At 31.4% G+C, this 21,423-nt stretch overlaps 4 protein-coding genes across 11 annotated transcripts; 2 read left to right on the top strand and 2 right to left on the bottom strand.

Annotated features, from left to right (window-relative positions):
• The first annotated feature begins 3,920 nt into the window (after positions 1-3,920).
• DNApol-zeta (DNA polymerase zeta catalytic subunit) lies at positions 3,921-11,657 on the top strand. 3 transcript variants are annotated; one of them, XM_012295601.2, is made up of 18 exons: positions 3,923-4,316; positions 4,431-4,617; positions 4,695-4,788; positions 4,865-5,335; positions 5,400-5,622; positions 5,695-6,783; positions 6,850-6,916; positions 6,991-8,185; positions 8,254-8,401; positions 8,469-8,831; positions 8,891-9,079; positions 9,153-9,465; positions 9,544-9,862; positions 9,934-10,182; positions 10,253-10,366; positions 10,436-10,854; positions 10,932-11,160; positions 11,241-11,657. In XM_012295601.2, the coding sequence occupies exons 1-18, from the start codon at positions 4,169-4,171 to the stop codon at positions 11,406-11,408; spliced, it is 5,985 nt and encodes a 1,994-aa protein (XP_012150991.1). In that variant the 5' UTR covers positions 3,923-4,168; the 3' UTR covers positions 11,409-11,657. The 3 variants fall into 3 exon arrangements, with proteins under 3 accessions (XP_076387969.1, XP_012150991.1, XP_012150990.1); XM_012295600.2 differs by having other exon boundaries at positions 10,932-11,166; XM_076531854.1 differs by lacking the exons at positions 10,253-10,366; positions 10,436-10,854; positions 10,932-11,160; positions 11,241-11,657 and having other exon boundaries at positions 3,921-4,316; positions 9,938-10,123.
• A 466-nt stretch (positions 11,658-12,123) lies between these two features.
• On the bottom strand, positions 12,124-18,125 carry Sec24CD (COPII coat complex component secretory 24CD). Its single transcript, XM_076533929.1, is given in 14 exon segments — positions 12,124-12,685; positions 12,788-12,981; positions 13,055-13,246; positions 13,326-13,520; positions 13,593-13,794; positions 13,868-14,047; positions 14,117-14,405; positions 14,511-14,914; positions 14,997-15,112; positions 15,180-15,375; positions 15,449-16,894; positions 16,980-17,104; positions 17,169-17,423; positions 17,981-18,125. Coding segments are annotated over 13 exon segments (3,930 nt in total). The 5' UTR covers positions 17,416-17,423; positions 17,981-18,125; the 3' UTR covers positions 12,124-12,541.
• LOC105663856 (uncharacterized) lies at positions 17,980-19,843 on the bottom strand. 3 transcript variants are annotated; one of them, XM_076533262.1, is made up of 4 exons: positions 19,497-19,843; positions 18,822-19,412; positions 18,497-18,756; positions 17,980-18,432 (listed from the first exon to the last, which is right to left on the bottom strand). In XM_076533262.1, exons 1-4 carry the CDS (start codon positions 19,564-19,566, stop codon positions 18,424-18,426), a joined length of 930 nt encoding a protein of 309 aa, XP_076389377.1. In that variant the 5' UTR covers positions 19,567-19,843; the 3' UTR covers positions 17,980-18,423. The 3 variants fall into 3 exon arrangements, with proteins under 3 accessions (XP_076389377.1, XP_076389351.1, XP_012150996.1); XM_076533236.1 differs by having other exon boundaries at positions 17,980-18,159; XM_012295606.2 differs by having other exon boundaries at positions 17,980-18,756.
• On the top strand, positions 18,231-21,411 carry LOC100882347 (steroid receptor RNA activator 1). Of its 4 annotated transcripts, none has more exons than XM_012295605.2 (4): positions 18,231-18,367; positions 20,213-20,273; positions 20,352-20,810; positions 20,892-21,411. In XM_012295605.2, exons 2-4 carry the CDS (start codon positions 20,255-20,257, stop codon positions 21,044-21,046), a joined length of 633 nt encoding a protein of 210 aa, XP_012150995.1. In that variant the 5' UTR covers positions 18,231-18,367; positions 20,213-20,254; the 3' UTR covers positions 21,047-21,411. The 4 variants fall into 4 exon arrangements, with proteins under 4 accessions (XP_012150995.1, XP_012150994.1, XP_012150993.1 ...); XM_012295604.2 differs by lacking the exon at positions 18,231-18,367 and adding an exon at positions 19,993-20,125; XM_012295603.2 differs by lacking the exon at positions 18,231-18,367 and adding an exon at positions 20,032-20,073.
• The last annotated feature ends 12 nt before the right edge of the window (positions 21,412-21,423 follow it).

Below are 21,423 nucleotides of genomic sequence, written 5' to 3'. Positions count from 1 at the left end.
AGCCTCACAAAAATCACTCGCGAATTTTTACGGTAACTCGGACATTCTTAGTTTTCAATTACATAAATTCTCAATTTCGCTATCAATGTCCATAAACAGATAGCAGACAGTTTTATTAGAAATAAAATTGCACAACTATCCATTTATTTCGATCGATAACAAAATCGAAATTTTATGTAATATATAATAAGTTAGTTTGGTAAGAAAAATAATTACTCAAAATAAAAATACGACCAGCGATTCTTAGAATGCGCTGTCCGTAAAAGAATGTCCGAGCAGAATATTTTATTTCACTCACTTCACTTCACTTTATACTTCATTTTTGCAGTCGGATCTAGAATCCGACTGCGACTTACAAACTAAAAGGCCTGGCCTGAACGAACAATCGAGTTCAAGAGATATTAAATATATTCATATTTAATTTTTCTCTTCTCGATTTTTCGTGAACCCCCCAGATGCAAGCATCTCACGTGTGAGAGAGAGGACAGAGAAACGTGAAAGCTTGCTCTGGCCCTACCTACTTAAAACTAACTCATTCACACCAGAAGTAAACTACCTGCCTGCCTATCGCTATATTTAAAAAATTGCAAAGTCCATTCTCACAAAAACACACTCCACGGTTCTCACACATACCACCCGGGTGCAAAAAAGCCTAATCCTAGGGAGTACGTCCCGGGACGTCTCCGACACCCGAGTTCAATACAACATTCACACTCTAAGTTCATACCTTTTTGCTGAAATCGATCGACAATCGACAGTGAATATACATATTTCATTTTCGTACTCTTTCGAATATTCAATGTAATATGCACATGTAATAATTTAAACTACTCATACAATTTTCTAACTTAATCAATTTATAAAATTTTCAAATGACTCTACTTGCATTTTGTATGCATTTTCAAATGACTCTACTTGCATTTTGTATGCATTCTCAAATGACTCGACTTGCATTTTGTGTGCATTTTCAAATAGAATTTTGCAAAATTTAAAAAATAAATCTATAGTTTAATCGACACAAGGTCCACGACCTAACCACACACACACGTGTAACTTGTGTCGATAATTCACTGTCAATTTGTCGATCGCCAAAACATCTTAAAACTAAACCGTGTCCACCTGCCCTAACTCATGCGAGTAGCATCTAAGCACGCGCATGAATTTAGAGCATAAAAATGAACACGGCCAACAATATTTTGACCTACCAGTTTTCTTCATGTGTGCTGAAAATCCTGAGCTAAAAAACATGATTAGAAACATGCTAATAAAGTGTCTTCCAGCAAAAATTGACTCTAACTTTAAAAAATTTTCAAAATGGAAAATGGAAGATCACTTTGCAAAAATCTAAGTATACGATTGTTTCATTTTTAACAGATTTGTGATATCAAAGTAAATTTCTAAATGACTCAAACATTCGTAAATAACTTTGATATCGAAATCTGTTTCTCGCGATACTTTCTTGTACATTTATTTAAAAAATTTTCACGCGTACGTAAAAATTGAAAGTGACTCGATAACTTTATCAAAATGACTCGAAAGCTACTGTGAAATCGGAGGGTCATCCGACTTCTATGTACTAATTTTAATTTTAAATTGTAAAGAAGTTAAAACGCGATGTACAAGAAAACCCTGACCTGAGCTAATAAATGAAATAAACAGTTTGTACGAATTTTGCACGATCGTACAGTCGTGGTCACTATGCTCGCTCAAAAATATAAAATACAACCAGTTCCCGTGTCGCTTCGGACCATTCGTCCTACGACATGATGGGAACCGGAGGAATCGTAAAGCATGCGACTCACCGATCGCTGACTTGCACCACTGCGATCGCTTTACCGGTAGCATCTGAGACTGCACGTGTGGGAGGCATTGCATCTTAGAGATTGGTTGGTTGATTGATTGATTGATTGACTGCTTGGTTGCTTGGCTGCTTGGCTGCATTCATCAGATTTGGATGTGGCGGTTTGGCAATGGACCTTCTGTAATCATAAAAGAATCACAACGATTAATTAACTGTATTTATCGATTTGCATTTTGATAACATAAATGTTTTCTAACTTCTACTCGTGTAAACATGTAATAAGCTTTTGATTTTGAAATATACAAACACATAGAGGCATGCAGGAGTCGGTATAAATTTGCAAACGTTCATGTCACAACGTGAAATATTGTAAAATATTTGAAAATGTATGTCAAAACACTTGGGTAATTACTTTAGAAAGCATGTTAGAACGTTTGCAAAAATATACCGGAACACGTAGGTAACTACACATTAAACACTAGTAACAGTTTGTCAAAACATTTAAATAATCATTATATAAAGTACACTAAAACACTTGTAACCGTTTGTAAAAACATTCAAATAATCATTCTATTAAGTATACTACAACACCAGTAATAGTTTATCAAAACACTTAAATAACATAACCATAAAATACACTCAAACACCAGTAACAATTTGTCAAAATATTTAAATAACCATTACATAAAGTACACTAAAGCACTAGTAACACTATGCAAATGCACTTAAATAACCGTTGCATAAAGTACATTCAAACACCAGTATCAATTTGTCAAAATATTTAAATAATAATTGCATAAAATACACTAAAGCACTAGTAACAATATGCCAATACACTCAGAAAACAATTGCATAAAATACATTAAAGCACCAGTAACCATTTGTTAAAACATTAAAATAACCAATGCATAAATTACACTAAAACACCAGTAACAGTTTGTCAAAATATTTAAATAATCATTGCATAAAATACACTAAAGCACCAGTAAAAGTATGTCAAAACACTTAAATAACCGTTGCATAAAGTGCACTAATACCCAGTAACGATTTGTAAAAACACTTAAATAATCACTCCACACAACATATTAAAACAGTAAAAAATTAATAAAACATTTAAATAACCGCACCATAAAACACACTAATATATCCGTATACACGTGCATAATCACTTAAGGAAACACACAGGTAAAGTCACTGACAGTTGTAAAATCACACCATAAAATTTGTTAATACACCCACATAATTAATAAAAAGTATTTATTAAAGCACACTAAACACTAGTATTAATACACTAGGTACATTTATATATCCGTATATGCATGCAGGAAACACACTGATAAAGTCACTGACACTTGTTGAATTACACCATAAAATTTATTAATACACCCGCATATTTATTAAAAAATATTTATTAAAACACACTAAACACTTATTAAAGCACAGTAGGTAATACAGGAACAAGCACAATATCGGTAAAGTGAACCCTTGACTCGTACCGGTAAGTGTTGACAGGTGCGATTCGACCTCCTCGATTTCCAAAATACGACTGAGAGCATTTGACCTCCCTCCAGTGTAAGAGTTATTGGTCGATGACAACAGCCAATTAGACATCATAATAGTCTACCAATAGATCGAATTCGATCTCTTCAAGTGTAAGAGTGATTGGTAGTGTAAACTAACCAATTAGATATCATGTAATCGACCAATAGCGTGCAACCATTCTGATTGGATGTTGTATAATTATTCTAATGTTAATTTTTATATAATTTTATATTTTTTTATTGTTTATTAACAAATTTATTGTTGTAATTATTTAAATTTATTATTTTTTTTTTACTTACTCTTGCAAATATGTAGCAAAATGATTGTTAATTATCGAAGAAACTCGGTATAATGTGCGATCTTTTTTGAACATATAACAGTTTCATATTTTATTTGCGCGCGGTTTTTTAAAAAGTGACGTCATCAACGAAAACAGAACTTAGCGCCATCTCTCCGGCGAACAGGGTGAACTACACGGTTTTGAAACTGCAGTTTCATTAGTTTCTCACGCTGCCACTAGACGGCGCCACGTGTATCGTTTTGAAGTTATCGTTAAATTCGATTTAAAGGGACAGCGGTTTCGAGAGTACAAAGGCGCCAACAGTAGTGTCGCCTCTGGTATACTCTGTGATTTTACTACGTTCTAAATATGTACATAAATATATATATTATATTTGTAGTCAATGAGAGTTTAGTAAAAAGAGTGTACTAAAGTGTGATGATATATTCTTTCTTTTTTAAATTTTGAGAAGCGAATAAATTAGATAATGTGTAATGATAGATCTTGTATAAATATTTTTGTTTTTCTGAATATTTTGCTTGCAAATGACAAATATGTTTTCTATCAGTTTGGTAACATTAGATAGTTATCAATCAACTCCGATACCAGAATTGGATGTAACATTTTCAGAATTTCGTGGAACAGAAATTAAATATGTTCCTGTTGTCAGAATATTTGGATCCACTCCTTCCGGTATATTATAATTTTCATATATAAAATTTATTAATGACGCTGTAGTTATCCATCCACTGTGACAATGCCATATATCATTATTTGTTAATTGTACTTGTTCTATATTATACATAGGAACAAAAACATGTTTGCACATACATGGTGTGTTCCCGTATATATATATCCCATGTATAATAAATAATAATGTGGACAGCTTTATGTACAAATTAGCTGCAGCAATAGATTCTGGAATCAATGTGTCTTTGGGATCTGCAGTATCCAATACTCAACATGTTTACAAAATTCAACGAATTTCTGGAATGTAAGAGAATATTACATATTTTATGATACACATTAATGTACATTAACATATCTGATTAAATAAAATATTTGTTTCAGACCTCTTTATGGTTACCATGAGAAAGAACATTTATTTTTTAAGATTTATTTTTATAATCCTGCAATGATTAAGCGAGCAGCTGACCTGCTACAAGTAAATAGCATTTACACTTATAATTACTTTTCTCTCCTTAAAAAGCATACAGATAATGGTCAATGTTTTCTTTTAGAATGGCACAATACTTAATCAAAGTTTTCAACCACATGAAGCTCATATTCCTTTTATTTTACAATTTATGATAGATTACAATCTTTATGGCATGAGTTTAATAAACTTAAAACATGTTAAATTTAGACATTCTATGCATACCGAATCTAAAGAGAGTGAGAGCTTCTTGAGTTTGTCTGATTCACAAAAATACCTTCCTGTATCAGTCATGAGGCAGAGTACTTGTACATTAGAAGTAGATGCACAGTCAACTGAAATACTCAATAGAGAAGATCTCCAAAATGGTTTTGATTTGAATCCTGGTATTGCAGCAATTTGGAATGAAGAAAAATGTAGAAGAGATGCAAAAGGCTTACAAAATGCTGAATCACAGATGTTATATTCCAATAGTGATAACAGAATGTATGATTTAACAGACAATGATATATATCAAGAAGAAAAGTTGTTACAAAGACTACAATTTATTTCAGAGGTATGATGTTTATATTTATTTTTACAGAAATACAAGTTCATTTTAATTTATTTTTTATGCCCAGACCACTGACAGTGTTACTTCTATAACACCAAAATCACTCAGTTATCCTTTGGAAGTAGAAAATGAACACAACTTATTTAATGCTTCAGATATTTTGAATCACTTTAAACCACTGATATCAAATAAGCAAAATAAGGAAGAGACAGTTTTAAATAATGAATTTTTTAAATTTGAGCAGTCTGTGGTTGAAGAATCTCAGGATAAGAATACAGAAAGTAGTATTTGTAAGTAATTTATTAGTTTTATCTTCTAGAATTGTCACATTTTACTAAAATTTTTTAATATTTCATGTATAGTGGATTCAGAAGATATGCATTTAGTGAACATATTAGCTAATTTAGCAGAAGCAAATGAGGAAGAAAAGATTGTAGATAATGACAGTATGCTAGGCTCTCAGTTTTCTAATCTTAATGACGAGATTAAAGAAAATGAAGATGATGATGATGAAATCGACAATTTAAATATCACAAGTTTAGACTTAAATAGCCTTAGTTCATGGAATTCAGTTACTGAACCTCCCAATCAACTAAATGTTGAAGAACAAACAGGAGAACAACAGCAGGAATGTTCTTCATCATTGGAAATTCCACAATACGATGGTTTAAGTGACCATTCATTAAAAGTTGAAAAGCAATTCTCACGAAAAACTGTTAACAAGAACCATTCATATAAAGATACACTGATGTTAACATATTTTAAACTTTGGCAAAAACAAACTCGTGAATCGAAGAAGAAACGAACGAAAACAATGCAAACTTTTAAACAAGGATTATCATTTTATGGAAATACTTTAAATAAATACAAATTAGATCATCAAGATTTAGATGTCTATGACATAGATGAAATTGAATTATCATTAACTGGTGTAAAAGATGAAGTATGTTCTCGTGAAACTGGATTTAATCGAATTAATCATAATGAGCCTCATTTTATGACTAATAGTAGTGCAGGTAAATTAAAGATACCTGCATTAGACGGTAACGTTGATAGCTCTGGCGACTCTGACATAGATCCAGATGTTACTATTGAGAGGCAAGAGAAACGAATTTGTGTCTATAAATCGAATACAAAATCCAAAAATGAAACTAATGTTCCTCGTTCATTGAAAAAACGGAAATTAGAATTTCAAGACTTAGATTCAGATGTTTCTCATAAACGACGCAATGTTAACTTAGTTTCCTTGCAAAATGAATCACCTTCTACGCCAAAAAAAACGAAAATGTCGCAAAGTGCATATTCGTTGTCGAAAAAATATTCTCCACTCAATGTAAAAATAATATCTCCTAGACACAATAGAAGTATTAGAAAGAATGACAATATATTAAATCAACCTAGTACTTCAAAATCCACTTATAATAGTCCAATACAGAAACAAACAACAGAAAGTAAGCATTTATATCTAAATTCTTTTTCGTCGTTAACAAAATATATCATTATTTTTTATCCTTTAGGACATATCACACATGGTGAAAGTGGGAAGATTAGTCGAGTATGCCTTCTTGATAAATTCAATGATAGGTAAGTAATAATATATTTTTGTTTTGCAAAAGTAAAATTATCATTTACAGTTTGTGCACTTTCAATGTTTACAGTACACATATAAATAAAGGAGTTGTTGATTCGGAAACAAATCATTGCAGCGATATGTTGAAAACAAAACCTTTAACACGTGTTACTCCCAAAAGTAACAGAGAGGTTCGTAAAAAATTAGATTTCACGAATGAAAAAGAAGTTGATTGTACAAAGAACGATATTGAAGAATGTTATGCTAAAAATTCTTCTTCAACAGAAGCAGTAGCAAATGTGTTACATGAAAATGGTGATCCTCTTAATATATCTGAAATTAATCCCATTGAAACGTATACAGTACAGGATGGGAAAGTTAGCAATGAGTGTATTGAACCAGATATAATAAAACAAAGTATAAATACTTATGAAGACGATATTCAAGATAAAACAGTACACATAAATGAAAATAATGAAGATGAAGAAGATTTTTGTAATATGACATATACACAGTACCTTAACAGTAAATTAGAAATTGAATTAAACACTCCAACTTTATTGTCATTAGAAAGTACAAGTGATGCTACCAAAAAGAGTCTAGTTACTATTACCACTAAATTTAATCCACCAAGCAAAGAAAGAATTATAAATAGTATGAAAATGTATGGTCTCGCAAAGGTGAAATCTGATACCTTATTTTTTAGTAATAAAGTTGACCTTATAAAGCAGAAAGAACATTCAAATAAAATTACCGATATAGTTCCATTTAAATGTTGCTTAGATAATGTTACAGGTATTAGAATCTGGCGCAGAGTGAAAATAAATGAATTTTATCCTTCTGGTGCAAACATAAAATCTTGTGATATTAAAAGAGTTCTTGCAGGATATAATTCATTAATTATTCAGCCTCTTATTCGTCCACCGACGCCAAAAAATGTTAAAACTTGGTTGCAAGCTAAAAAATATTTATTAAGACAGGATAACAAAAATAAAGAAATGAAGAACAAGACAAATGATACGACAGAGAACGTAGTTAATAAATCATCTGTTGATGATGAAAAGAAAAGTTCACAAAATTCTAACAATTCTCAACACTTAAGTGGACTTAACATTAATGTTAATTCTTCTTTACGAAAAATGCTTGAAAATCCATTATTATATAAAAACAATGATAGTCAGCAATATTTAGGTATTTCATTCGGACAAATAGACTATAGCATGAAAGGACACAGTGGTAATGTTGAAGATGAAAATCTTCAACATGCTCGAGGCCTAACTATGGTTAGTTAATTATTTCATATAAAAATCTGACTATAAAATCCCAGGTTCTTCTATATTAATTATTTCAGCACCAATGTTTAACAATACTCTCAGTGGAAGTGCATGTTAATACACAGGGTAAACTGCTGCCTAATCCAGAACATAATGCAATCGAAGCAATTTTTTATGCCGTTTATGCTGACGTTCCATCATCTCAAGTGGACCGGATAGACCATGGTATGCATAAAAATATCATCTTTATCATTTAATATTAATAGTCAAATATAAATGAAAATTATTTCAGGAGCCATTCTTGTAAATTCGTCAATACAAAATGAAAAAGTGAAAAACATTCATACAACTAGTAATATGTGTGCCATATCATATGTATCAAATGAAGAGAATTTATTGAACAGTCTTATAAAATTAATCAGATATTGTGACCCGGATATTTTAATTGGTTGGGAAATAGAATCTGCCTCATGGGGCTATATTTTCCAGAGGGCTGCTCATATTGGCTTTAATAGTTTCATGTGGCAAATTTCAAGAATTTCAAATGTTACTTCAGCATCTAAAGGACAAATGTTGGATAAAGACACTTTAAGCGATATAAAGGTACCGGGACGAATTGTCTTAGATGTTTGGAGAATAATGCGACATGAAATCGGTAAGTTACACATTCTAAAAGTCAAGCATAATTTAAAAGATTTGATATGCATTTTACAGCATTACTAAATTATACATTTGAAAATGTTATGTATAATGTTATGCGTGAAAGAGTCCCTTGCCCTTCCTTTCAGACTTTAAGCCATTGGTGGAAGCATAACAGCATAACAATACAATGGAGAGTCATAACACATTATGTTATAAGAGTTGTGGGTACAATAAGAATACTAATACATCTGGATATCATTGGTTCGTATGTTACTTACATTTTTATATTGTTGTCAAGCGATATATTATGTTTTACTTGATTAAAACATTATAGGAAAAACGTGCGAACATGCGCGACTTATTGGAATACAGTTTTATGAAATTTTTTCACGAGGCTCTCAATTTCGAGTTGAGTCTATGATGTTGAGACTTGCGAAGCCATTAAATTATATTGCAGTTTCACCATCTATACAACAAAAAGCTAATATGAGGGCACCACAAGCTTTACCACTTATTATGGAACCACAATCTATATTTTATACTGACCCATTAATCGTTCTTGATTTTCAAAGTTTGTACCCAAGCATTATAATTGCTTATAATTACTGCTTTTCTACATGTTTGGGTCGTGTAGAGCATATTGGCCTGTAAGACATAGTATTAGTATTGTTATATCTCTTTAAAAATATGGTACATACTTATAATTGTCTTCGTATCTTTTCCAGTAATGAACCATTTGAATTTGGTGCAACAACATTAAGGATAAAAAAAAGTACTGTTACAAAATTACAAGGAAAAATAAATTTTTCACCGTGCGGTGTAGCTTTCGTAAAACCAGAAGTAAGACTGGGAATATTGCCACGTATGCTTACAGAAATTTTAAATACTCGGCTAATGGTAAAAGCATCTATGAAACTTCATGGAAACGAAAATCAAGCATTACAACGTGTTCTTCACTCACAACAATTAGGTCTTAAGTTAATTGCAAACGTTACTTATGGTTATACAGCTGCTAACTTTAGCGGAAGAATGCCCTGTATTGAAGTATGTTTGATATCTATAATACACTTATTTAACAAATAGTAAATAAAAAATAATATTTACAATTATTTAAGATAGGTGACAGTGTTGTTAGTAAAGGAAGAGAAACACTGGAACGAGCAATTAAAATAGTAGAATCCACACCCAAATGGGGAGCTCAAGTTGTTTATGGAGACACAGATTCACTATTTATTCTTTTACCAGGAAGATCTAGAGAAGATGCCTTCGATATTGGAGCTGAAATTGCTGATACCGTTACTGCTGCTAATCCTCCTCCTGTAAAACTGAAATTTGAAAAAGTTTTACAACCATCCATATTACAAGTAATATTTTATTAATCATTAATAAGCAACATTAATTATGTAATATTCTAAAATATTTTTTAATGTTTAGACCAAGAAAAGATATTGTGGTTACATGTATGAGTATCTTGAGCAAGATAAACCTGAATATTTAGCCAAAGGCATTGAAACTGTTCGTAGGGACGGTTGTCCAGCCGTAGCTAAAGTAAGTAATATAAATTAATAAAAATGACAAACAAAATAAATATTTAATAAAAATGTTTTAAAATTTTAGATACTTGAAAAATCATTAAAAATTTTATTCGATACAAAGGATATTTCCTTAGTAAAATTATATGTTACCAGACAATTTGATAAAATTTTACGGCAAAAGATATCGATTCAAGACTTAACTTTTGCAAAGGAATTTCGTGGCTTGCGCGGGTACAAAACCAGTGCCTGTGTACCCGCATTAGAATTAACGCGAAGATTAATGCGTAAAGATCCTCGTGCAATACCTCGCACTGGTGAACGAGTACGATACGTTATAGTAGCTGGTGCACCAAACCAACCACTTATTCAATGTGTGCGAACTCCAATGGAAGTAATTTTGGATGAAGGATTAAGCCCAAATTCAATATATTATATTACAAAAGTTATCATACCACCTCTCAACCGATGTTTCAATTTATTTGGCATTGATGTTAATGCATGGTATAATAGATACTATAAAGTCTCGCTATATGGCCCTAAATATGTCAATACATAAGATTTATATTAATGATTTGTAGGTATAGAGAAATGTCACATCGGCAAACTCCCGATAAAGCAGTCAGCCTGTTTACAGACAATCAAAAACTAACTATTAAACAATTTTTTGGTACCATTGTATGTGCTGTTTGTGGTGATCAAACACAAAAAGATATTTGTACAAATTGTATAGAAAAGCCATATCAAGCTGTTACGATTCTGCATGAAAAGATAAGATGGTTAGAACGTACATATCATGAGCTCAATACGGTAAATGTAAAAATATATATTCTTTATAATTACATTTCAGAATTACTCCAAAATTATCATTAATATTATTTTCTTTTTAGATATGTCAGTCCTGTGTCGGATGTACAGATGAACCGGAGTGTGAATCTTTAGATTGTCCAGTATTATACCGTTTAGCACAATCTCGAAGAGATCTTGTCAAAGTACCCTATTTGAATCAAATTGTTTGTAACATTGATACTATCTATACAGAAAGAAGAAATATATGACAGTGATTTATATTGTTTTTGTTAAATCAATCAAAGTTATATAATTAGATTTTGGGATTGGTTCATTTTACAAAAGAATAGAGTTATCGAAAAATTAACTTTTGTCTTGGCTTCATTTTCTAGGAAATTCAAAGAAAGTGCGCGTAAATATAAATTTTGTAAGAACTTGTACAAGAAAAACTTTATGTTCAACTTTCTAAATTAATTACTTTAAAATAAACCATTGTTTATTTTTTATTATAAAATGAATCAGTTTGCTTTTAATAATTACCTTTATTAGGTATAATGCGTGACAATGCACGAGTGCTTTGAGAGTAGTGGGAAACTCTTTTCCTTAGTCGCCATTTTCCCTAGGAAAGTCAAATTTGCACTTGGCGGCACATGTATAGTTATCTACCCAGTAACTTTTTATTTCGTACTTATACTTTCTATTCTCTCATTTTTATCTTTTTTAAATTTACAAAATATCTTTATATATTTTCCAAATATTTATTTGCGCAGATATATACTGTATTTTATTATTTACATAAATAATTAAATTCGTGTAGTACAAATTGAATTCAGTTATGAAACATTATATTTGGAAATGAAAAAATAAAAACTAACACTACAGTTGTTATACCTGAATATAAAAAGCATTTTAGAATTTATATAATAAAATAATAATATACATATAATTTTTATTGCGGAAGAGCTATTCAATTAACACAGAATATCATTTTAATATATAAATTTATAATGGTTTAGTACACTTTTATTATTTAATTTAGCATAATAATAACATTAATGAGCTAGTTAAAATAAAAAGTAATAATACAATTTTACGTTTACAATTATTTGTGTATAAAGCACTGCGTGAGTGAACTCGGATGTTTCCTTTCCTTTTATCGGAATGATTCATTACTTTATAATGCTTGTCTCTTTTCGATAGGTATCGTGTTATAAATGTACGTTAGTTTTACTTCACATTTTTCTTTTTCAGAACGCATGCAAACGTATGCACCATCTGTGATCCCCACTGATGAGTACGAATGAGTTTCATTTAATAATCTAATTGATCCTTGATATACATTTCAATAGCCACGAACATGTAGCATGCTAAGATTCCAACGTAAGGTAACTGTTTCATTCAATTATTGGCTAAGAAGTGTTCTTATTTCTTTGTGCATGTGACAAAGAAAATCAACGTAACTTGGACTTCCATCGTTTCCTCTGTCTTCGATTAAGAAATGACGCAGTACCATTTCAAGTTTCTCACGCTGTCGCACTATAGTTAACTAAAAAAAAAAAAAACATTAAAAAATTTCAATTAACATGCTTAATTTTTACATATAGAGAATCTAGCAAGATTGTATTGCATTATTCGTTTGCTTACTTACCCTCATACATCGATGTCTTTCCACACGTACACGATTAATAATATCTGTGATTCGTTTATTTAACGGAGTATCTAACACAGGTAACGCGGTACGATCCGTATCAACTTGAACTACTGATGGAACTCCGAATACTGCCTGTACCCATTGTGGTGAGAGTGCCAGGCCTAGCCACAGGAACATGTGGATGCTGTTTTCTAAATTAAAAAAGAGAAAAATGTTAATACAAATTTTTAAAATATCACAAATGTAGTTAAATAAAGTATTTACCTAGTAAGTACGCGCCATCGTCAGTGAATTTGTTAATGGAGCAGCGCAACATTTGGGGTAATTCAGTATCTTGTGGATCAACATTGTGTAAAGGAAGTAGTCTTGGATAGATATATACAACGGATATTGAAATGGGCATAGTTGCAACTGCTTGCATAACAAAAGACCTGTCATCGATAGTCATATCAGCACCTGCAAAATTGCGTTTGTTATTGTTTTCATAGATATAATCGATTATTATGTGAACAAACAGACTGGAAAATAGTTTTACCTCCAGAAATTGCATCGCTTTTTACTAACGAGTTGATATAAAGTGGTAACAATTTTATACATTCTGGTAATATTAATTGACCAACACTGGATGGAGAAGCGCAATGTTTTCGAAATGCAGCTAATGTATTTACACATCTTGTAATTAAGCTGTTCTTAACAGTTTTTGGAGTTGAATCAATTAATTTGAAAACACCTAAAAACCAAAAGTAAAATTTAATTTTTATACTTAAAATATTTAAATTTATTATTGCATAATTGATCTTACTTTGTTTGGATAAGTAGTTAATGATTGCATCTAAGTCGCATGCTCGGTACAATTCAGCCATTTGAGAAGAGGTTTGTAAACTAAAATTAATAATACGTAATCTTCTGATTCCAGCGCATGAAGTATACAACAAAGCTGCTTGAATATATACACCTTCATCGTCTGTCAATTTGTCATCGTGTTTTATTTCTACAGCAATAGCCTAAAATATATAATAATAAAGTATAAATTTATATGCTAGAAATGTGTGTATATCAGATATTTCGCATATTTACCTTATTGCAGTCTATACTAGCTAATTTCATATCTGTTGTATTAGACATAAAAAAATGTCCATAGAAATCAGTTGCACGAACACCAGTAGATGTGCGCACACGCATAATGGCATCGAATGCAATTGGTCTACTAATATTATTAATAACATCGGAAATTAAACGTTCGCCGTCTATGTCAGCCTAAAAATGATATGTAACATGAAAAATATATTTCTTATTTGTACATATTAACATTATAACTTTTGTTACCTGAAAATAGGTATATTTATAAACTTCTCCACCAGTTAATCTGCAAATCTGACCTATTGTTGCAATGTCTACGTATGAATTATTAAAGACGAATAAATCTACAGAACATCCTGCTTCTACACATTCTTGACCCAAGTTATTATAAACGTTATTTTGTGGAGCTAATACAGTTTTTTCCTTCTCTGTACCAAGAACTTTTCGATCATCACGATTTTTCAATTTTCCAGGAGCTTCGGCAATCGGTAAAGATGAATGGAAAACCATTAATTTTCCCGCACAGTCTGGATGACTCTTAAACTTTAAAAATTTCAACTTAATAATATATTAAGTTTTATTATTAAAAATACATTAATTACAAGATCAATTAATTTATTTTACATTAATGCTCAAATACATTATGCTCTAGTCCAGCAGCTGTATGGCAAGAATAGTTTCCGTTTCGCGAGTATTTGCGAACATCTCTGGTATCTGTGCCATCAGACTATCAATAACCGATTCGCTTTCCTCAACGTCACACAAAAATCCATCAAGAAGCGGCATAAATACATCTTGTACATCTCCGACAACCATCATTTGTGGTTGTGCAAGGCAAGGATTGATATTGTAAAAGTGTACTGTATTATTATATGTTATAAATCCTACTTTCATATTTGTTTTCGTTTGACCAGCATCAGTAGGTAGATGCCGTAAAATTGATTTCATCTGACCGCATAATAGATTGATTAAACCAGATTTAACGGTGTTGTATGATACGTCGATCACGAACACGATAGCTGGTGGTTTTGGAAAAGTATTGTTCTAAAAATGAATGATCCAAAATGTAATTGTCTAGCGAAAGGGACAACTATTAACTATTTACTGTTTTAAACACATGATTTACCTTGCAGTAATATTCAGTAGCAACATATTCGTATGTTCCTAACATTAGTTCTGGCCTCTCATAGCGATCCATGCGTTGACCAGTGTGATCCAAATGTTGAAAGTATTCTGCTGGAACTAAATTAAAAACAAAAAGATAGTAACGGCATTTAGACTTAAAACGTTAAATAAGAATAATTTTTACCTTCTGTTGTTGCTTTGCAGAACATGCACTGAAATCTTCTGCCTGCATCGATGAATTGCATAAATGGACTCATGTATGCTTTACAACGTATACAACGAACTGGTCCAATCTCACCCATATCCACGATAGGTGGTTCATATTCGCCTTCCGCGACACGAGCCATTGGACTTATTATTAGACCAAACGGAATATTTGTCTGCGGCAAAATAATTAATGCACGGATGTTGCGAAATTAAAATCATACCTTGTGTACAAGATATTTAACTTACTTGTTTTATAATATCTGCTGTGGTAGGAACAGTATACATAGTAGATCTTATAAATCTAGGAGACGCATTTCCTTGATCTTGCGTCACAAATTTTGTAGTTACTAATGGTGGAACCAGCCCCTTTTCATTTGTTACGAATACACCACCTCTGACACGTTGATCATCTTGCATTACTTGAATAGGACTTGGCATGTGTTCAGGATCTAATCGTTTAGCTTGTTGCGATTGCATATCCGGTTGGTATCCACCTCCTACACCAGGTGTATCCTGATATGAACCTCTTTGAGCACTATACATATCATTATAGCCTTGATATCCTGTATGTTGGTAGCCTGGCATTGTACCAGCTGCACTACGATTAAGTCCTACAGGATTTCCCATAGTCTGACCATGCATAGGAGATCCAGGAACATATGGTTTCTGACCTGTTTGTGGTAAATTTGCACCAGAATTTATCATTTGTCTCCCTGGTTGACCAACTAATGGAGGTTGTGGACCAGATAAATTTTGTTGTCCTAATAATGGTGGCCTGTTGAAACTTTGTTGATTTGGTAGCAAAGGTGGAGCAGCACTCTGTTGACCTGATACAGGAGGTGGATGTATATTTTGTTGATTCATAGGTGGTAGACCAGGCAAATTAGATGCGGGAATATTTGAGTCTGGATAAGAATGAACGTATTTTTGCTGTTCTTGTAAAGAATATTGTTGTCCTGGTAGAGGTGGCGCTGAGAGTGGAGGACCAGATGAACCTGGTGGTCCTTGGAAGGGTGGGCCTGATAAGTTCTGTTTTAATAATGGTGGGTTTGGTAAGTTGTGTTGTCCAGGTGGTCCTTGCATAGGAGTATTGCTGTGCCCTTCTTGATTTAACAACGGAGGCTTAGATAAGCCTGGCTGTCCTGGCATTGGTGGCTGAGAAAAGTTTTGTTGGCCAGATGAAGATGAATTAGATACATTTTGTTGTCCTTGCATTGGTGGGGGTGCAGACTTTTGTCCCATTGGTGGTCTAGGAAAGTTCATATGTCCAGATGTATCAGTAGCATTCATTTGAGCAGGCTGATGCTGACTGGGAGCAGACAATCCAGTGTTGAACATCTGTTCAGATGATATAGTTTGTCCAGGATAATATTGACCAGAAGTAGGTGCTGTAGAATGTCCTGAAAATGGAAGACTCATGGGCTGTGGCATGGTATTTTTTGAAGTTGTCTTTTGTTGTTGCATATCCTGCCCAGAAATGGGTGGTCCAGATTTTCCACCAGGATCAGTTTGTCCACCTGAGCCTGTTACATTAAAATACATTTGTATACTATTAACAATACCTTCTGTTTAAAATTTTGTATACTTACTAGGTACTGATGTATTTAATGCATTATTAAAACCATTAATATTTGAAGGCGTTGATACCACTGGACTACTTTTTCCAGGTATAGGCAGTGGGGGATAATTTTGCTATACATGATATAATATAAAAATGAATACATTAAATATTGATAAAAATATTATGACTATTATTATTTAATTCAGTTTTAATTACCGATGATGGTGGTCTTTGTTGATCTCCTAGAGACATATTTGTCATTTGATTAACTATATTATTTTGACTTGACAAAGGACTCATCATGTGTGGATTATTTGTTGATGATTCGTACTGAGTATTTTCTGAAAAAATTTTATATTTGTAAACATGTTCTAGTGTAAATAAAATAGAAACAAATCATAATACCTTCTGTTTGTATGTTATTCATATAATATGGAACTTGAGACTGATGTATATTACTTAAAGGGGATCCTTGTATAGGTTTTTGAGAAGCATATGTTTGGGAATTCATGGTGGATCCTTTTAACATATTTGGTGGAACATTAGAATTTACTTCTGGATATGAAGATGTTGTTGGAGGACCAGGAAAATACCCAGATTGTGGTTGGGACTGCTGCTGCTGCTGTTGTTGTTGTAAATACTGCGGATTCATTTTTTATCCTAAATAAAAAACAAAAATTTGATAAAAAAAGCAGAATTTGATAAAAAGTAAGAATCTCAAAGAAATTTATTCTTTTTTAAAAACTGATTGACAGATACATAATAAATTCAAATTCATATATGTATATGTTATATTATATATATATACATATTAGAATATTAATAATCTTTGTAAAAAATAGATGAAATATGTATTTTACGAAATATGTTTTTATTCTATGACTCAGTATCATGCCAAACTGTACTGAATATATTCATTTGTATACAAAAAAATATATAAATCAAAAATAAAAACTTAAAATATGCTGCAAACTGACAGTCAGAAGATAACCTATACAATATCAGCTGTACGATTACCATACATTGTATCACTTTCTAATTGCACATGAAATTAACGCATTAATCACCGAAAGGAATTAATTGTATATGGTAAATTATCATTAAATGTTACTTCAGAATTGTAGAAAAGAATAAGCCATTTTGCATACGGTAACATTAATAATCGTAACCATCGAACCAGAAAATTGGGAAACATTTATTAAACACTAACTACTTACGTTGTAATGTTAAATGTATTTGAACCATAACAAAAGTTAATATTTCCACAAATGTTTACAATAAATGAAGAAAATGTACTTCGCTGCAACAGTGACTGCTGCTGATGCCACGTAAGGTGGCATTGCGCATGCGCTCGGTGCACGCTGGACGAGACACGTCATGATAAAAAATTAGAACGCTGTAAAAGGGAAATTCAAATAAAAACTCGGGCATATTTTGGACCAATATACATTTATTACTGAAAAACAAATTAAAGCAACAATTAAACGTTCGTTAATTCTTAAGCAATCAACAGAATATCTAAGTTTGAGGAAGGAAATGACACTGTGCTTTATTAGTTTTTATTTAGTCAGTTGGTCATCGTGAGTGCGCAAAATTTAAACAGCGTATGTATTTTAAATTTTTAATTGTGTATCATTTGACATTTTCGAATATAAATTATTCACGCATACTGTAAAACAAAGTTTAATATCAGGAAAGATAAATTAGATCGAAAACAATAGTTCGATAGTTACCTGCGTAGTTAGAAAACGATGTAAATGGATCACATAAACGAATTTTATAAGATCAAGAATACCCCATATTAAACTTAGTGCTATATCAACTACATATGCCATGTTGTCGCTTGAAGAGTAAATGATGTTAACGTGTAAACAAATATATATAAGATATATCATCGCTAATATACGAAATCGGAACTCATACGTCTCGTTGACGAGTGATGCCGCTTTGCACAGTTCAAATCGAAGTACTTTTAATAACTTGAATCTAGAAACTAAACTTTAGTGTAAATAACATGTCTTGTGAAATAATACGTAGAAATATTTACTGCAACCATACCGCTATTCACATCGGACGATTCGGAAAAAGAGATATAATTGTTCTCTTTCGTGATGACATTTAAATCCGCATTTATTTCTTTGAATCTAACTTTGATTTTATCGATAATTATACCGAATGAACAGATTATTATAGTATTGACAAAATCGGCTAGATAATCTAACATCCACATAAGAACATACATGTAATCTTTCGAGTAATCTAAGAATCCATAGTAGTTCGTTAAATTGGAAAGTATCACTGTTAATATTGTAGCAGTCGTTTGAATGACATCATTTCTCATGCACGATGAATAATCAATTTTTTTATTGAAGAATTGTATATTCTTATCAACCTTGTCTATTTGTTCAAATACTCGCCTTAATTTCGAAATGTGTCGCGCGCTTAACATGGTTATAATAGGTAATAAAAGTACATTAATGAAATATCGAATTCGTTTGGCTATGATCGTCGGATTTATGCTAAGAGTTTGATACATATTATTTGCATAGCTATTCACTTTGAAAAATAAAACAGAATAAACTACATGCAACAGAATTTGATATATGTAATTTATATATGAATGTTTGGAAGATTTAATGGGATATAAACCTGAAACAAAAAATACAATTTAAAATCAAAATTTGAAATAGTTGCTTTCACTACAATTTTCTAAGTAGGTAATTGCTTATTTACCTAGAAGCTTCATTACGGCTAATAATAACCAAGACTCGTCATACACGTTAGAAGGATGAAATAACTTCATGCCTATTTCTTTTCACGACATTAGAATTACAACTACATAAATTTAAATGGTTTCATAACAAGTTATATTCATGCATTAAATCTGTCAATACTTTCATTTGCGTGTCGAGCAACATTGAATAATTAATTGAATGTTTACTAGATGCAATACGTAATCTGTTGTAACTATGTTTATTTCTATTTTTTACATTAAATATTTATTAACGAATTTGCATAAATAAATTACGTGTTTTCAAGGTTGTTAATATTTATGTCAACAGACGGATTTAATTGTATAATAAGCTTTTGATATATTGCCATTAATAAGTACATTGAAACAGAAAATGCTATAAACTGGCAATATGTTATTCTTAATGTTAAGCGTGTATATTAGGTGATTTTATAATTCGTATACTTTGCTACGTCAACACCTCTTCCCGCCATTCGTATTTATTGTCCACCTTGTACATAGCTGAAGGAGTGGATACATATACAGAAACGAATGAAGTTAGCTGAGATTCGTGATCTGGTACAGTCTAACGTGGAATACATAAATAGACAAATAGTGATTACTAACATATGTGATTATGTACCCATTATATTCTAGAAATAAATACGTTTGCTGGTCAACATTCAATTACATTATCTCTATTTGTTATTTGTTTTAGTATTGCTGTCATCGTAAAAATTCTAAAGAACTGTCACTAACAATGAATGAGCAAGAAACAAGTAATAACAAACGCATTTATTTGTTATTTTAATATAATAAATATTCATACTCATAATGTAATAGAGATTATTTTACAGATCAAAACCTTTCGACCCAAAAGGTTTTGTTGCCTGGCCATGATCCTGGATGGAATGATCCTCCAAAATGGGCATACTCTGGTGCACAAAGTTCTGTGACTCCTACTAAAAGAGTATTGAACAAACGGGTGGCATTTCCATTAGCATCCACAAAAGCTAATGACAAAGAACCTTTATCTGAAACTAAAACATTGAACATGCCACCTCTGGTACAGTCTTCTTCTAATTTACCACCGGCATCAAACAAAGTAGTAGATGTTGACATTAGTGATATAAAAATTGACAAGGAAAAGACATTATCTAATGTCTTGGAAAACTTGGATACTGTGATTAATGAACACATATTGGAAAAAAACAGGGTAGAAGAAGTGAGAAAAAGATTAGATGTATTGAAATCTATGTGGCTTGAAGACAAATTAAATAATGTGATATATAAAAATATTTTAGATTTATCAGCAGGTTAGTTATATATACTAATGTATGAAGCAGATATTTGCTATTTTTAAAGAGCAAAAAGTATAAAAAAAATCATTTTTCCAGCTTTGCGAGAAGGAGATATTCAAAAAGCTGATCAAATACATGTTTCACTAATGATGCAGCATGCTAGCTTATGTAGTTCATGGATACCTGGAATTAGGCATATTATTTTAGAATTGAAAACCAAAACAGATACTTCCAGTGCAATACAATCTTAAGACTCAGAATCATATTAATTTTCTGTGAAAAAAAATAATTGCTATATTCATAAAATGTCATTAATATATTTGTTTGTGCAAATTATTTTATGGTATTAGTATTATCTTTGATTGTGATACAAATTTTATGAAATTAAAAATTTTATTTCTTTTTTGTGCTTTTAAATTTTATTAATTTTGTTAGTAACTAGCACGATTTAATTAAAAATTCAAACTATGATGAAAGTATTAATATCATGAATATAACGAATTTTATTCGAATAAAATAAATGCTATTACATTTATATAGAATTTACTGTAAAATTCTGTGTAACAACGCTTCCTTTATTCTAAGAATTTAATACAATATTAAATTGATATTTAAAGGGTTGTATATT

This window comes from Megachile rotundata, chromosome 1, assembly GCF_050947335.1.
Source record: "Megachile rotundata isolate GNS110a chromosome 1, iyMegRotu1, whole genome shotgun sequence".
Classification (NCBI taxonomy): domain Eukaryota; kingdom Metazoa; phylum Arthropoda; class Insecta; order Hymenoptera; family Megachilidae; genus Megachile; species Megachile rotundata.
This window is presented reverse-complemented; position numbering and strand designations above follow the sequence as displayed.

Bases quoted from the DNA above. Each gene is read 5' to 3' on its own strand.
- LOC105663856 (XM_012295606.2), bottom strand. From the start codon at position 19,566: ATGAAGTTATTTCATCCTTCTAACGTGTATGACGAGTCTTGGTTATTA. The intron at 19,413-19,496 runs GTAAATAAGCAA...TTTTTGTTTCAG, and splicing joins AGCCGTAATGAAGCTTCTAG to GTTTATATCCCATTAAATCT. The intron at 18,757-18,821 runs GTATGGTTGCAG...ACTAAAGTTTAG, and splicing joins ATCGTCCGATGTGAATAGCG to TTTCTAGATTCAAGTTATTA.
- DNApol-zeta (XM_012295600.2), top strand. From the start codon at position 4,169: ATGACAAATATGTTTTCTATCAGTTTGGTAACATTAGATAGTTATCAA. The intron at 4,317-4,430 runs GTATATTATAAT...TATTATACATAG, and splicing joins ATTTGGATCCACTCCTTCCG to GAACAAAAACATGTTTGCAC. The intron at 8,186-8,253 runs GTTAGTTAATTA...TAATTATTTCAG, and splicing joins ATGCTCGAGGCCTAACTATG to CACCAATGTTTAACAATACT.
- LOC100882347 (XM_003707654.3), top strand. From the start codon at position 20,047: ATGAAGTTAGCTGAGATTCGTGATCTGGTACAGTCTAACGTGGAATAC. The intron at 20,274-20,351 runs GTAATAACAAAC...ATTATTTTACAG, and splicing joins AATGAATGAGCAAGAAACAA to ATCAAAACCTTTCGACCCAA. The intron at 20,811-20,891 runs GTTAGTTATATA...TCATTTTTCCAG, and splicing joins TATTTTAGATTTATCAGCAG to CTTTGCGAGAAGGAGATATT.